This window comes from Hyalella azteca, unplaced genomic scaffold, assembly GCF_000764305.2.
Source record: "Hyalella azteca isolate HAZT.00-mixed unplaced genomic scaffold, Hazt_2.0.2 contig5344, whole genome shotgun sequence".
NCBI classification, from domain to species: Eukaryota; Metazoa; Arthropoda; class Malacostraca; order Amphipoda; family Hyalellidae; genus Hyalella; species Hyalella azteca.
This window is the reverse complement of record NW_025935538.1, coordinates 92,253-104,378: the sequence shown is the minus strand read 5'-3', so window position 1 is coordinate 104,378 and position 12,126 is coordinate 92,253. Positions and strand designations below refer to the sequence as shown.

The 12,126-nt window shown below is 39.2% G+C and overlaps 1 protein-coding gene across 1 annotated transcript; it reads left to right on the top strand.

Moving 5' to 3' along the window:
• The first annotated feature begins 2,313 nt into the window (after nt 1-2,313).
• LOC108671731 (delta-aminolevulinic acid dehydratase) lies at nt 2,314-9,812 on the top strand. Its single transcript, XM_047880378.1, has 7 exons — nt 2,314-2,787; nt 3,294-3,405; nt 4,612-4,732; nt 6,244-6,476; nt 6,741-6,857; nt 7,531-7,630; nt 8,266-9,812. The coding sequence occupies exons 1-7, from the start codon at nt 2,639-2,641 to the stop codon at nt 8,376-8,378; spliced, it is 945 nt and encodes a 314-aa protein (XP_047736334.1). The 5' UTR covers nt 2,314-2,638; the 3' UTR covers nt 8,379-9,812.
• The last annotated feature ends 2,314 nt before the right edge of the window (nt 9,813-12,126 follow it).

Here is a 12,126-nt window from a genome sequence, read left to right as displayed (position 1 = left end):
CAGCAAGCAGTTCCACAAGCATATGGTGAGTGAATATTCATCTGAATGGATAAATAAATGAATGAATAAATGAATGGATAAATTCATTTTAAAAAATGCCTTGAACTTACTATCTTAAATTGAAATGCATAATCAACTAGCTAATTAATTTTCTGTAATTGATTTAGACTAAGAGGGATTAAACTATATACTTGGAATATCTCCCTAAGGCAAACCACTCTGGTAAAAGTAACCATTTTTTAATCATGGGTGATGTTGATTGTTGAAGAAAATATGTTTCACAGAGATATGTACCTATATTGCGTAACATGGAACTCGTGAGTTAACAGATAACTGGTTGAAGAAAATAAAAGTTTAGGATTTATTTGCCGAGTCTGATAACAGTTCACATTGTTCTGATGAAATGCTCCCATATTTTAAGTATAATATTTTAGTAACATTTGTTCCTCAATTTTTCCCATAATGCCATACTTCTTAAGTGAATTATTGCTATACTGTGAAGGCCTACCCTAGTTACTAAGGGGGACATTTTATGCTATGCTACTAAATTTTCATGTTGAATCTTATGTCTTTCAAACCTGCCATTATCTACTGTCATTAAAAATTATCATTGAAATTTTTGAACCACAGTTGATCATTGCACTGTCCTCTTTAATTTCATTTGATTTTTTTGAACTGTTGATTAAAATATGTTGTGCATCTTGAATCATTTGAAAGCAAATATGTCATTTCACTAATGCATTTTCTTGAAATCTATTCATAGTCATATTGTGTATCTTGAATCATCTGGAAGCTATTAATCTGCTCTTTATATGTCTGCTCTTTACTACTGAGCTCTTTATTAGTCAGCTCTTTATTAGTCAGCTCTTTACTACCTACTCAGCTCTTTATTAATCAGCTCTTTATTAGTCAGCACTTTATTAATCAGCTTTTTATTAGTCAACTCTTTATTAGTCAGCTCTTTATTAGTCAGCTCTTTAATGCATTTCTACATGGCAGGTAAGCAACCACAGCGTGGGCAGCAACTTTGAATGCAACATCTGCAAGACGACGTTCCGTGATGCCCTGTCGTTGCGGGAGCACCGCGCTAAACATTGCACCCGTCGCCGCTACGTCTGCCGTTACTGCAATAAATCTTTTGGTGGTTCAAGCTCACTAGCTGCACACAGACGAATACACTCCGGCGCCATGCCATACAAGTGTGAAGAATGCAATAGAAAATTCCGACACCTCGCTACCCTTAAGAGCCATGTGCTCATGCACAGTGGAGAGCGTCCCTTCCAGTGCACTGTTTGTAGCTTGAGGTTCTCTCAAAGGGCAACTCTTGCTAAACACTTCAAAAACCACAAGTCTGATCCTAAGCTAAAATGCCCGTTGTGCTTGAATTTGTTAAAAGACAAGGATGGGTTAGCACGACATATGAGGTTACCTCATTTCAAGTGTGACTCATGTGATAAAAGTTTCTGCAATCAGAAGAAACTTGAAATGCACAACATCAAAGCTCATGCTTCTGATGATAGGCCATTCAAGTGCGAGTTATGTTCATCAACATTTTCAGTTCGTCTGAACTACACAAAACACAAGAATAGTATACACAGGCAGATCGATCTTATCTGTGAGGAGTGCGGTGCAAGTTTCAAAAGACGTGATCGTTATAATGCACACAAAAAAATCCACGCATCAACTCAAGATTCTGCCAAAATTCATGTATGCAAGTTTTGTCATGCTAAGTTCAACCAGCGGAACAGCCTGAGCAAACATTACCGGGCCTTGCACAATGTTCCTCCAAACACTGAGTCGCTTGATGACACTGATGGGCTTGATGAAACTAATGGTAATACTGGTGAAAAAGACCCAGAATGACTAAGTGAAAGCTGAAACTGAAGTTCTTTCAACCAAGCAATGTTGAACATGTTGGAGCATTCATGCCAATGGTTGACATGAGTTTTTAAGAGAAAATACATCTTTCTGTTGCTCATTCTATTACAGTGTAAGTATTAGCACACGTGTTCCTTCTGTACCTTGTATCTTTTTAAAAAAACCTGTTTTTCGATACAGATTTGCGAAAATGATCTTAGCTTCATATATTTTGACATTGAACTATTTCTGATGCTGCACTCCTTCCAAATTGACTAGATATTCAACTTTACCAGTTACATATACTGGGTTTAGTTATTAGTCTTTGTTGCTAGGCATTTGTTAATAACTCGGGCTTTTTCATCTCCTTTGCAGAAATTTTCAGAGATAAAACTGGTGTTTTTTATACCTATAAATTATATTATAAGTTTGAAGTTTTTAACTAAATTTATATATTAAAATTTTAAACTCTCATTGAGCCTAGATAATTTTTATTACATTATTCTGATTGATGTGAAAGATCCGAGTTTGTGAAATTAAATAAGCTGTGTCATAGCCGAGTGCCTCATTGAATTAATCAGCGCCCCCACGAGAATCTTCAAAACACTACCGATTATCCGGTTTGTATTTGTGATCAGTGTGGACTAGTGAAAGCGTCAGTACCACCACTACCACTAGTGGAAGCATCAGTACCACCACTACCTCTAGTGGAATCACCAGTACCACCTCTACCACTAGTGGAAGAAGCACCAGTACCACCACTACCACTAAGCGGACCAACATGGCTGAGAAGACTGGTAGTTCTGTCACTTACCACCCTCCTGCTACTCATGTCCTGCATCCAGGCTATGGCAGTGCCACTCTGCGAGCATGGCAGTCCTGTGGCACCGAACTGCACCCACACAATTTCGTTTTGCCCGTGTTTGTCACGTGAGTCTTAGGGAAAACTTCATTGTCTTCTCTTAATAATCATAGGCAGATAAGTTTACTTTCTAACATCCAAGTACTTACAATGAAGTATTTCCATATAAATTTATCAAACATTCATTCGAATGTCCGTTCTTGTCACATTAGTGTTGTGGAGAAATGTACAATGTCCTCTCTTAATAAGCATCATTAGAAAGTTTACGATCTGAGTACTTAAAGTCAGGCATGTACATAGAAAAAACACATTTACCTTAGTTTTGCTAAGTTTTATAACTTCTTACCTTAATCGTTTCGTGCACAAAAGCTGATACATGTAAAAACATATAGGTATAGTACACCTCAACACCTGTAAGAATTCTTCATCATAAATTTTTTTATACTTGATGAGAGTTAAAAAGAATCATTGAATCAATAATATTTTTCAGCACCGACAATATCTATTGAATAAATAGTACGTTCCTGCATTTAGCACTGCATTTGTCAGGTATTCATTGTGTTCTTTATAACAGGGAAGCTGCTGAAGGATCAGAACCTGTCGCCAGCATGCCGGGAGTATCGCGGCACAGCGTCTCTTCACTGGAGAAATACCTCGCCTCTATTGTACCTCATAAGCTCTGCTCTGTGAGTAGTAATGTACTCTTATGTATTTCAGAACAAAAAATTATATGAACTGTAATTGCACATCACAATTTTAGTTATGCATGCTATTTTTTCCTCATTTATTTCATTCTGTTGTTTGGGTGTGGAAATGCTACGCATTTATAATACCTGCTGGTCTTGGTGTTGTAAAATCTCCTAATGTATGCCCGACTAGGAGATGTTGTACTCGTTTGATATTCAATGAAGAATATTCAATGGGTGTTATGTCTGGTTAGCTTATGTTAATAGCTTTACATATGGTTATGTCTGGTGAGCTTATGTTAATAACTTTACATATGTTATGTCTGCTTAGCTTATGTTGATAGCTTTACGTATGTTATGTCTGCTTAGCTTATGTTGATAGCTTTACATATGTTATGTCTGCTTAGCTGATGTTGATAGCTTTACATATGTTATGTCTGCTTAGCTGATGTTGATAGCTTTACTGTGTTCAACATTTGTTGCTGCATGTGTTCAACATTTGTTGCTGCATATGTTGACATTTGTTGCTGCATGTGTTCAACATTTGTCGCTGCACATGTTCAACATTTGTCGCTGCACATGTTCAACATTTGTCGCTGCATATGTTCAACATTTGTTGCTGCATATGTTCAACATTTGTCGCTGCATGTGTTCAACATTTGATGTTGCAGGTGCTAAATAGTGGACACATGCGTTCCCTGAACTCTCCTTTAAAATACGGATTAAATCATATTAATTTAGAGTGTATCCTGGCGATAGCTGGAAATTTCTTTTTGGATGTACAGCGATAATCTATATAGTTACCGTTTGCTGTAACACTGTTATCATCAACTTAATACTGCATTACAGTAAGTGAACACTTCGGAGTAGTGCTTATTTGTGCTGCATACAGTGCATGTTTCTCAATGCTCTACTCCAGTAAGTGTACGATACCGGGTATGCAAATATATCTTTGCTTATTCCCGTAAGTGTACACTGTTAAGATGTGTATTAGAATGAGTGTTCATTACACAGGTGTGTCTACTACAGAAAGTGTACTCTGTACAGCTGTGTACTACAGCACATGTACATCACACAGGTGTGTCTACTACAGAAAGTGTACTCTGTACAGCTGTGTACTACAGCTCATGTACATCACACAGGTGTATCTACTACAGAAAGTGTACTCTGTACAGCTGTGTACTACAGCACATGTACATCACACAGGTATGTCTGTGTGCATACACCCGTCACGGTCACTGTGGGGAGCTCAGCGCCGACGGGTCCATCAACAACGCGGCGTCCATCGCGCGTCTGGCGCAGCAGGCGCTCGCCTACGCCGCTGCAGGTCTGTCACTTATCAATAAATGCTTGAATAAACCCTTGATTAAATCCAGGCCCCAGAACTTGGTTGGTTAAACCATTGATCAAAGGCCCAGGCCCTAGATGTTTGTTAATTAAACCATTGATTGAACCCTTGTTTAAATCCTTGAATAAACCATTGATTAAATCCAGGTCCCAGATGTTGTTAAACCATGGATTTAACTCAGGTCCCAGAAGTTAGTTGTTTGAACCATTGATTAAACCCAGGTGTCAGAAGTTTGTTGTTTAAACCATTGATTAAACCCAGGTGCCAGAAGTTGTTGATTAAACCTGTGATTAAACTCAGGTCGCAAAAGTTGGTTGATTAAATTATTAATTAAACCCTGGCCCCAAAATTTGGTTGATTAAACCTTTGATTAAATTCAGTCCTGCGCATGTGGCAGGAGATCTAGTATCTCCATTGTGTGTCTATTGTCACACAATGGATATATTAGAGAGGCTACCTTATTTAGGTTGTAGCACCTGCGCCTCATAGTGAATGACTGCCGAAGACAGGAAGGGTGAACCGGTCTTAACTATTATATATTATGCAGCTTACGATCCATTAACTATGTGACTGTCGGAACTACGTAGGTTCCCGACACGGTTTGTTACTGTCCCGTGTGTGCATTAACTTTTGTCAGGCTGCATAACTTCACTATACGTAGGTACTTTATAAGACCTACTGGGTTTAGGTACAGCGGTATGTATATATGCACGCTTACAAAAGTTAAATACTCCAACGTGAATTGTGGTGTCTGTAATTTTAGTCTCAATGATACCTGTAGAGTGAAATGCTATCCTGTCACTGAAGGGGCAGATTTACTTAATTTTGTAACCACTTGGCGTAGTTTGAATTTCTCTTGACCATGATTTAGAGATAACAGAATGAGTTGCTAGCAAGAAATTTATAAAAGACTTTCTGTTTATGTTAATACAGCTTTTTGAAAACAGATTAATGTGGAAATAATCTCATACGTAGTAATTCTTTAAGCCTGCTCAATTTCTTAGAGCTCTGAACAATTCAAATAACTTTCGAGCTTCTTATTGTGCCTCTTTGTAGCCATTTCTTGCTCATACGCTAAAACTTATTTGTTTTCACTAGAGGCTCGCGTGATCGCCACATTACGTTATCTCCTCGATCATTATCCCTCTTATTTTCCTGCATCCCTGCTCTTATACTACCAGTTTTTTCTGTCCACTGGAGGCTCGTGTGATCGCCACATTACGTTATCTCCTCGATCATTATCCCTCCTCTTTTCTTGCATCCCTGCTCTTATACTACCAGTTTTTTCTGTCCACTAGAGGCTCGTGTGATAGATAAATGCTTTTAGATCTTCCTATGTCCTGTATTGTACCTCTTCTTCTCCCTCTTCCTCCTCTTGTACCTCTTTTTCTCCCTCGTCCTCCTCTTGTACCTCTGACCGTTTATGTCGACCAGGAGCCCATGTGGTGGCGCCCTCCGACATGATGGACGGGCGTGTGGGCGCCATAAAGGCGGCGCTGGCNTGGCGCCCTCCGACATGATGGACGGGCGTGTGGGCGCCATAAAGGCGGCGCTGGCGTCCCAGGGGCTGGACGGCAAGGTCTCTGTGCTCTCCTACGCCGTCAAGTTCGCGTCCAGCTTCTACGGCCCCTTCAGAGACGCTGCGTCGTCTGCGCCTGCTGCAGGAGACCGTCAGAGATACCAGCTGCCGCCTGCCTCTGCCGGGCTCGCTATGCGTGCTGCTGTGCGCAATAAATCAATATACATATAATATACATGTTATTATATATCAATAGTTCAATATAATCAATTAATATATGTATAATATGCATATATATAAAGTCATTCCTAGTGATGCCAAACGATCAATCCTTGTTATGGCTGGGAACATTTTTTTACCTTACATTGTTAAAAAATGTGTGTTCTCTTGCCTGTTTATTACTCGCTGTATGCCTTCTTGAAGATAATTATTAAATTATGTTTGTAATAATAGTCATCACTGCTACAGGCTCGTGACGTGGCAGAGGGAGCGGACATGCTGATGGTGAAGCCTGGCCTGCCGTACCTCGACCTCGTGACACGTGTTAAGCAGACCTACCCACACCACCCCATGTTTATATACCAGGTGCGTGGTTGTAAAGGAATTGGGTGCAGGACCGACTCCAATTGGGTCCGAAGAATTAACCCTAAACCGCCACCGAACCTTAACGAAGGAAATGAAAACCAAATACCCTTAAATTTACTAAAACGAACACTAACCACGAAAACACATAGTGGAACACTGTAAACACGAAAATACCTTACTAGAGGAACACTGTAAACACGAAAATACCTTACTAGAGGAACACTGTAAACACGAAAATAAATATCGAAACAATTAATCCTAATCTAAATGACGGAAGGTGGAGTGGAACACGAGATACGGGGCCCGACGGTAGGTAGAGTAGTAGGGGCACACAGTACGGAGGCACTGCAGCAGTCGAGGTGCACAGCAGCAGTCGAGGTGCACAGCAATAGTGTCGTGCCACCATAACACGGTAGTCTCGTGCCACCATAACACGGTAGTGTCGTGCCACCATAACACGGTAGTGTCGTGCCACCATAACACGATAGTGTCGTGCCACCATAAGACGGTACTGTGCCACCATAACACGGTACTGTGCCCTCATAACACGGTACTGTGCCATCATAACACGGTACTGTGCCACCATAACACGGTACTGTGCCACCATAACACGGTACTGTGCCATCGTAACACGGTAGTATGCCACCATAACACGGTACTGTGCCCCATGCAGGTGTCGGGGGAGTACGCGATGCTGCACCACGCCGCGGCCCACGGTGTCTTCGAGCTGCGCCGGACGCTCACCGAAGTTTTCCGCAGCATGAGGCGTGCAGGTGAATAAATTATTCGGAGATTATTCCAAATACTTACTTCATAATTAATCAATGACTTATTCAAGTGATGGATATTTTTTAAATTTTTGAAAAAATATTTCATGCTGGTGACTAAATTATTGCTACTTTATTATTATTATTACTTCATAATAAATTGATGACTTATTTAAATGATGAATATTTCTACTTATTTTAATTAAATATTTCAATTCGTGTATTTAGGATGGTTTAAAAGAGATAACCTGGTAGGTACTGTATCAACGTCGTGCGGTAAATTACTGTATTTCAATTCTGGGAATCTGTCGTAATGGATTAATTATTAATGCACAGAACCCACACACTTAATTATCATTCTTTTATGAGGTAACTTTATTATGAGGCCTCTAGAGACGAATAGCTTTGACAATGACTCGTGTGTGACAAAAATGACAAAATGTTAAGCTATGAGTCTGTACAAAATTTTGCCGAATTCATTTGTCCAAATGTTGCATAATTTCTTTGTCCCAACGTTGCGTAGTTAATGTGTTTGTACGAAATATTTAGTAATGCGTTTGTACCGCATTTGCTATTTGTACGCAATGTAGCATAATGCGTTCATATAAAATGTTCAGTAATTGGTATATTTTTTCTCTCAGGAGCTGACGTGATCATCTCGTACTACACGCCTCAGGCGCTGCAGTGGCTGCAGGAGGAAGCTGCTGCCTCTGCCGACCTGCTAGAGCCTGGGCGTGGCTTGTCCATGAGCTAGTGCAGCAACTAGTGTCCCGGAACATGAACTAGTGTCCTGGGACGTGAACTAGTGTCCCGGAACATGAACTAGTGTCCTGGGACGTGAACTAGTGTCCCAGGGCGTGGCTTTTCCATGATCTAGTGCAGCAACTAGTGTCCCGGGACATGAACTAGTGTCCCAGGGCGTGGCTTGTCCATGAGCTAGTGCATGAACTAGTGTCTCGGGACCTGAACTAGTGCCCCGGGACATGAACTAGTGCCCTAGGACATGGACTAGTGTCCTAGGACATGGATTTATGTCTAGACATGGACTAGTATCCTAGGACACGGATTTATGTCTCTAGACATGAACTAGTGTCCCGGGGCATGAACTAGTGCCATTGTTATCGGCAACACTAGTTCTAACACTAATTATATTACGAAGGCTACTATATAAAGTCACGTTTCTACATTTTTTTCAGAATTTGACGTTCTTCTGTGAGTTTATATTCGTAAATTAATCGACCAGGGCTGTGAATTCGCTCGTACTTACAATTTTATTTGCATTTGCGATCCAAGGTTTATGTCAATGAGTTCACTGTTGATCCTTTTTAAACTAATATTTGTGGGACTGTTTTATTAGTTGGTGTTGCAGGTCTAGTACATGTGTTTGTCTATAAATATTATGTTGATTAATCAAGAGGTTTTAATTGTTAATTAAACATCGTGAAATAAACATTGTTAACAAATAACGCATATCGTGAATGATTCCTGCGATGATTGTTATTTTAGTGCTGAATCTTCGTTTAGGTATGACAATTTTAAAACGTTTTGTTTGTGGTGCTCGTGTCACGATTCGTGGCCGTCGACGTACGGAAGTGTAATGAGTAATGCTAATATTTTGTGGAAGAAATTATTGTTATTTTCAATACGGTAACGGAATCATTTGTGCGTGTATCGTGGATGCCACCTACTCCATTATGTGTCTTATAGCAGCATTGATTTTATTGCTTTTGATTAATTTTATTCTTCAAAGTCAGGCCTCTGCACTTGATGATTTGTTATTGTTATCAAATTAATCCGATTTCAATTCACTAATAAAGGCTCGGTAGCGGAGAGTTATTTATCTATTTGTCCTTCTATAAAATTGATTTTGGTTTAAATCAAGTAAATGATTCTGTAACTGAATGTTATCTATATATTAGCCCTTTCAAATATTAAGCCGTGTTGTAACCAACCATTTCTTACTACAAATACAAATGATTTTTTATTTATTTTCATCAATAATTATCCGTAGTTTATATTTTATATGGCATAGCAGACTTACCTGCCTTACTGCGCTCTTCAGTTCATTTTTAGCGACAGTTTCGTCATCAAATGCTGGATTAATTGATTGCTCAGCGTCTCAAGTTTCGGAATGTAAGGATTTTTTGTCGAAGACTTCAATGTACAATGTTAGATCTTCTGTGAACAAGGCACGAAATGTTAAAGAATCTGCGACAGGCCGCATCAGGCCTACTCTTCAGCGCCGACATCACTATGTTATGTAATGCTATGTTATGTTATGTTACAAAGAACATATTTTCAAGCGAGCAATGTTTAATTTTTCCAGTCGTAGGGTTTCTATGTATTTGTTAGGCTCTGTTATTAAGTTAAAGAGGATTCGGTCCGGGAAATAAGGAGCCGAAATGAAAGCATGAACATCATTTTTTAATCATTATTCCTTGCCCATAGTATTTGCATTTATATTTATACATTTTTAGCAATTTATTTTAAGACTACGTCTTTTCTGGGGTTTTATAGTTAAGCGACTATTGACCATGGCTGACAGATGAGAGTTGCTCAAGAGTTCCTTGAATTAGATGATAAATTTTCGTGATTTCAGCGCCAATATTTTCATGCATTGCTAAGTCATTAGTGTTTTGAACAAAATTTTGGTTCCGTGAATGCAACATTTCGTGCCAGAAGCTGTTTGTTTGACAGGTACGTACGGTAAATGTTCACTAACACAATCGGTTGCAATTTTAGTTTTGGATCAATTTTCTAGACTAGAGGTTTTAAGAAGAACCGTTCTTGTTATTTCGATTTCTTAGTATATCCTTACACAAACGCGTGTCCTTCTCTTACCTTAACTTCGAGCCATCAATTAATTATTGCTAAACGAATTTCTTGCGTCGTTTCAAGTTGCATCTTTTCGTCTACAAATACATTACCCGTCACCAATATTCGTATGTGCTTATAACAAGAGTTATTATTAGGATATGAACCGTTGAAGTTAACTTTTGCTTGACTTTTTATGCGTGTACTGAACGTTCGAGCTGCGTTTCTGTAAACGTGCATGGCGAGATGAATGAATAATGATCAACTACAATGGAAATAATATATCGAAGCGTATGTATAAATAGACAAGAATTGGGTGATTCTTGGCCGAATAACTACAATGATGTTCCGCTGAAATTAATACTTGGTATTTTTCGCCACTAAATGGGTGCATTTAGTAGTTGATATTAATGAACATGAGCTTAATTACAGTGACCATAACATTACAAACTTGTGTATTTGTCATTAAAAGGATTGATTTCGTTGCATCTATAACTGAAAAAGAGTTTAATTTGGAGTGGCCGTGAAATGTGCAATAAAATATCCCGTGAACAATGCTCCCGCAGCCGACGACCCGTGATGGCATTGACCGTGAACCTTTCAACGGCGCGTCATTTGATGCGTCGTTCTTCTTCGGCCAGACTTCTTTGCTGATTTATTCTTTTCGTTGATTAAAATAAAGGAGATAAATTAAACATAAGTATTATTACTTATGTAATAATAAGTATTATTACTTATGTTACACCATTTTTGCAGCAGTGAGTTGCGAGTTCGAGACAGCAAAATGCTGTGAATGTTCTGCGATGTTAAGAATGGGCGACAGGCCTACGGCCTACTAAACGCTGAAACCGCTATTATTATTTTTATTCAACAATTCTTATATCGCCGAACGATGATAAGATTTAAGACACGTTCGTGACGTTCCTATTCACATTCAATGGATAGAATGAATATTCGAATTCATATAATAACTTTAGCGGTTGGATGAATCTTTGTAAATAGACTAGAAATTGTTTCGTCAGTGTACTTGTTCTTTTCTGGAGTTTGCCTAAAAAGTTTATTAAGATATCCCTCTGAATGCTTATCTCGTGCGTGTCATGTACCCGCCTAAAAGCTCATTTTCATTGAACTTGAAAATTGCGATATACTAGGTGAGCAAACAATCGTGGGAAAATCCACGACATCAAAAACAATCTTGGAAATATAGTTAAAATGGGCACTCAGTTTCTTGCCGTCACTTCTGGATCAGAATGTTAGTTCATGCAGATCCGGAGATCTCTAACAGAAGATCAGTACACACAGATCTCTAACAGAAGATCAGTACACACAGATCTCTAACAGAATATCAGTACACGCAGATCTCTAACAGAAGATCAGTACACGCAGATCCCTAACAGAAGATCAGTACACGCAGATCCCCAACAGAGTATCAGTGTACTCTGTTCCCTACCACATCACTAATAGAAGTAGAGCGCGATCATTCGAATGCTTGCCTTCACATGGTTCCACCTTTGATAAGTTTGTAGCTTCAGTTAAATTGTAAACTTACTGCTGTGGATGCACGGCTTAACCCTCTACCGCCTGACATGAGTATCAGGAGCAATATTGTCACAAGCTCACTTCCCAAAAAAGATACGTTCCAGTGAGCGCAAAATGACTTGCACTGATGGTTGCCGCCACGTACAACT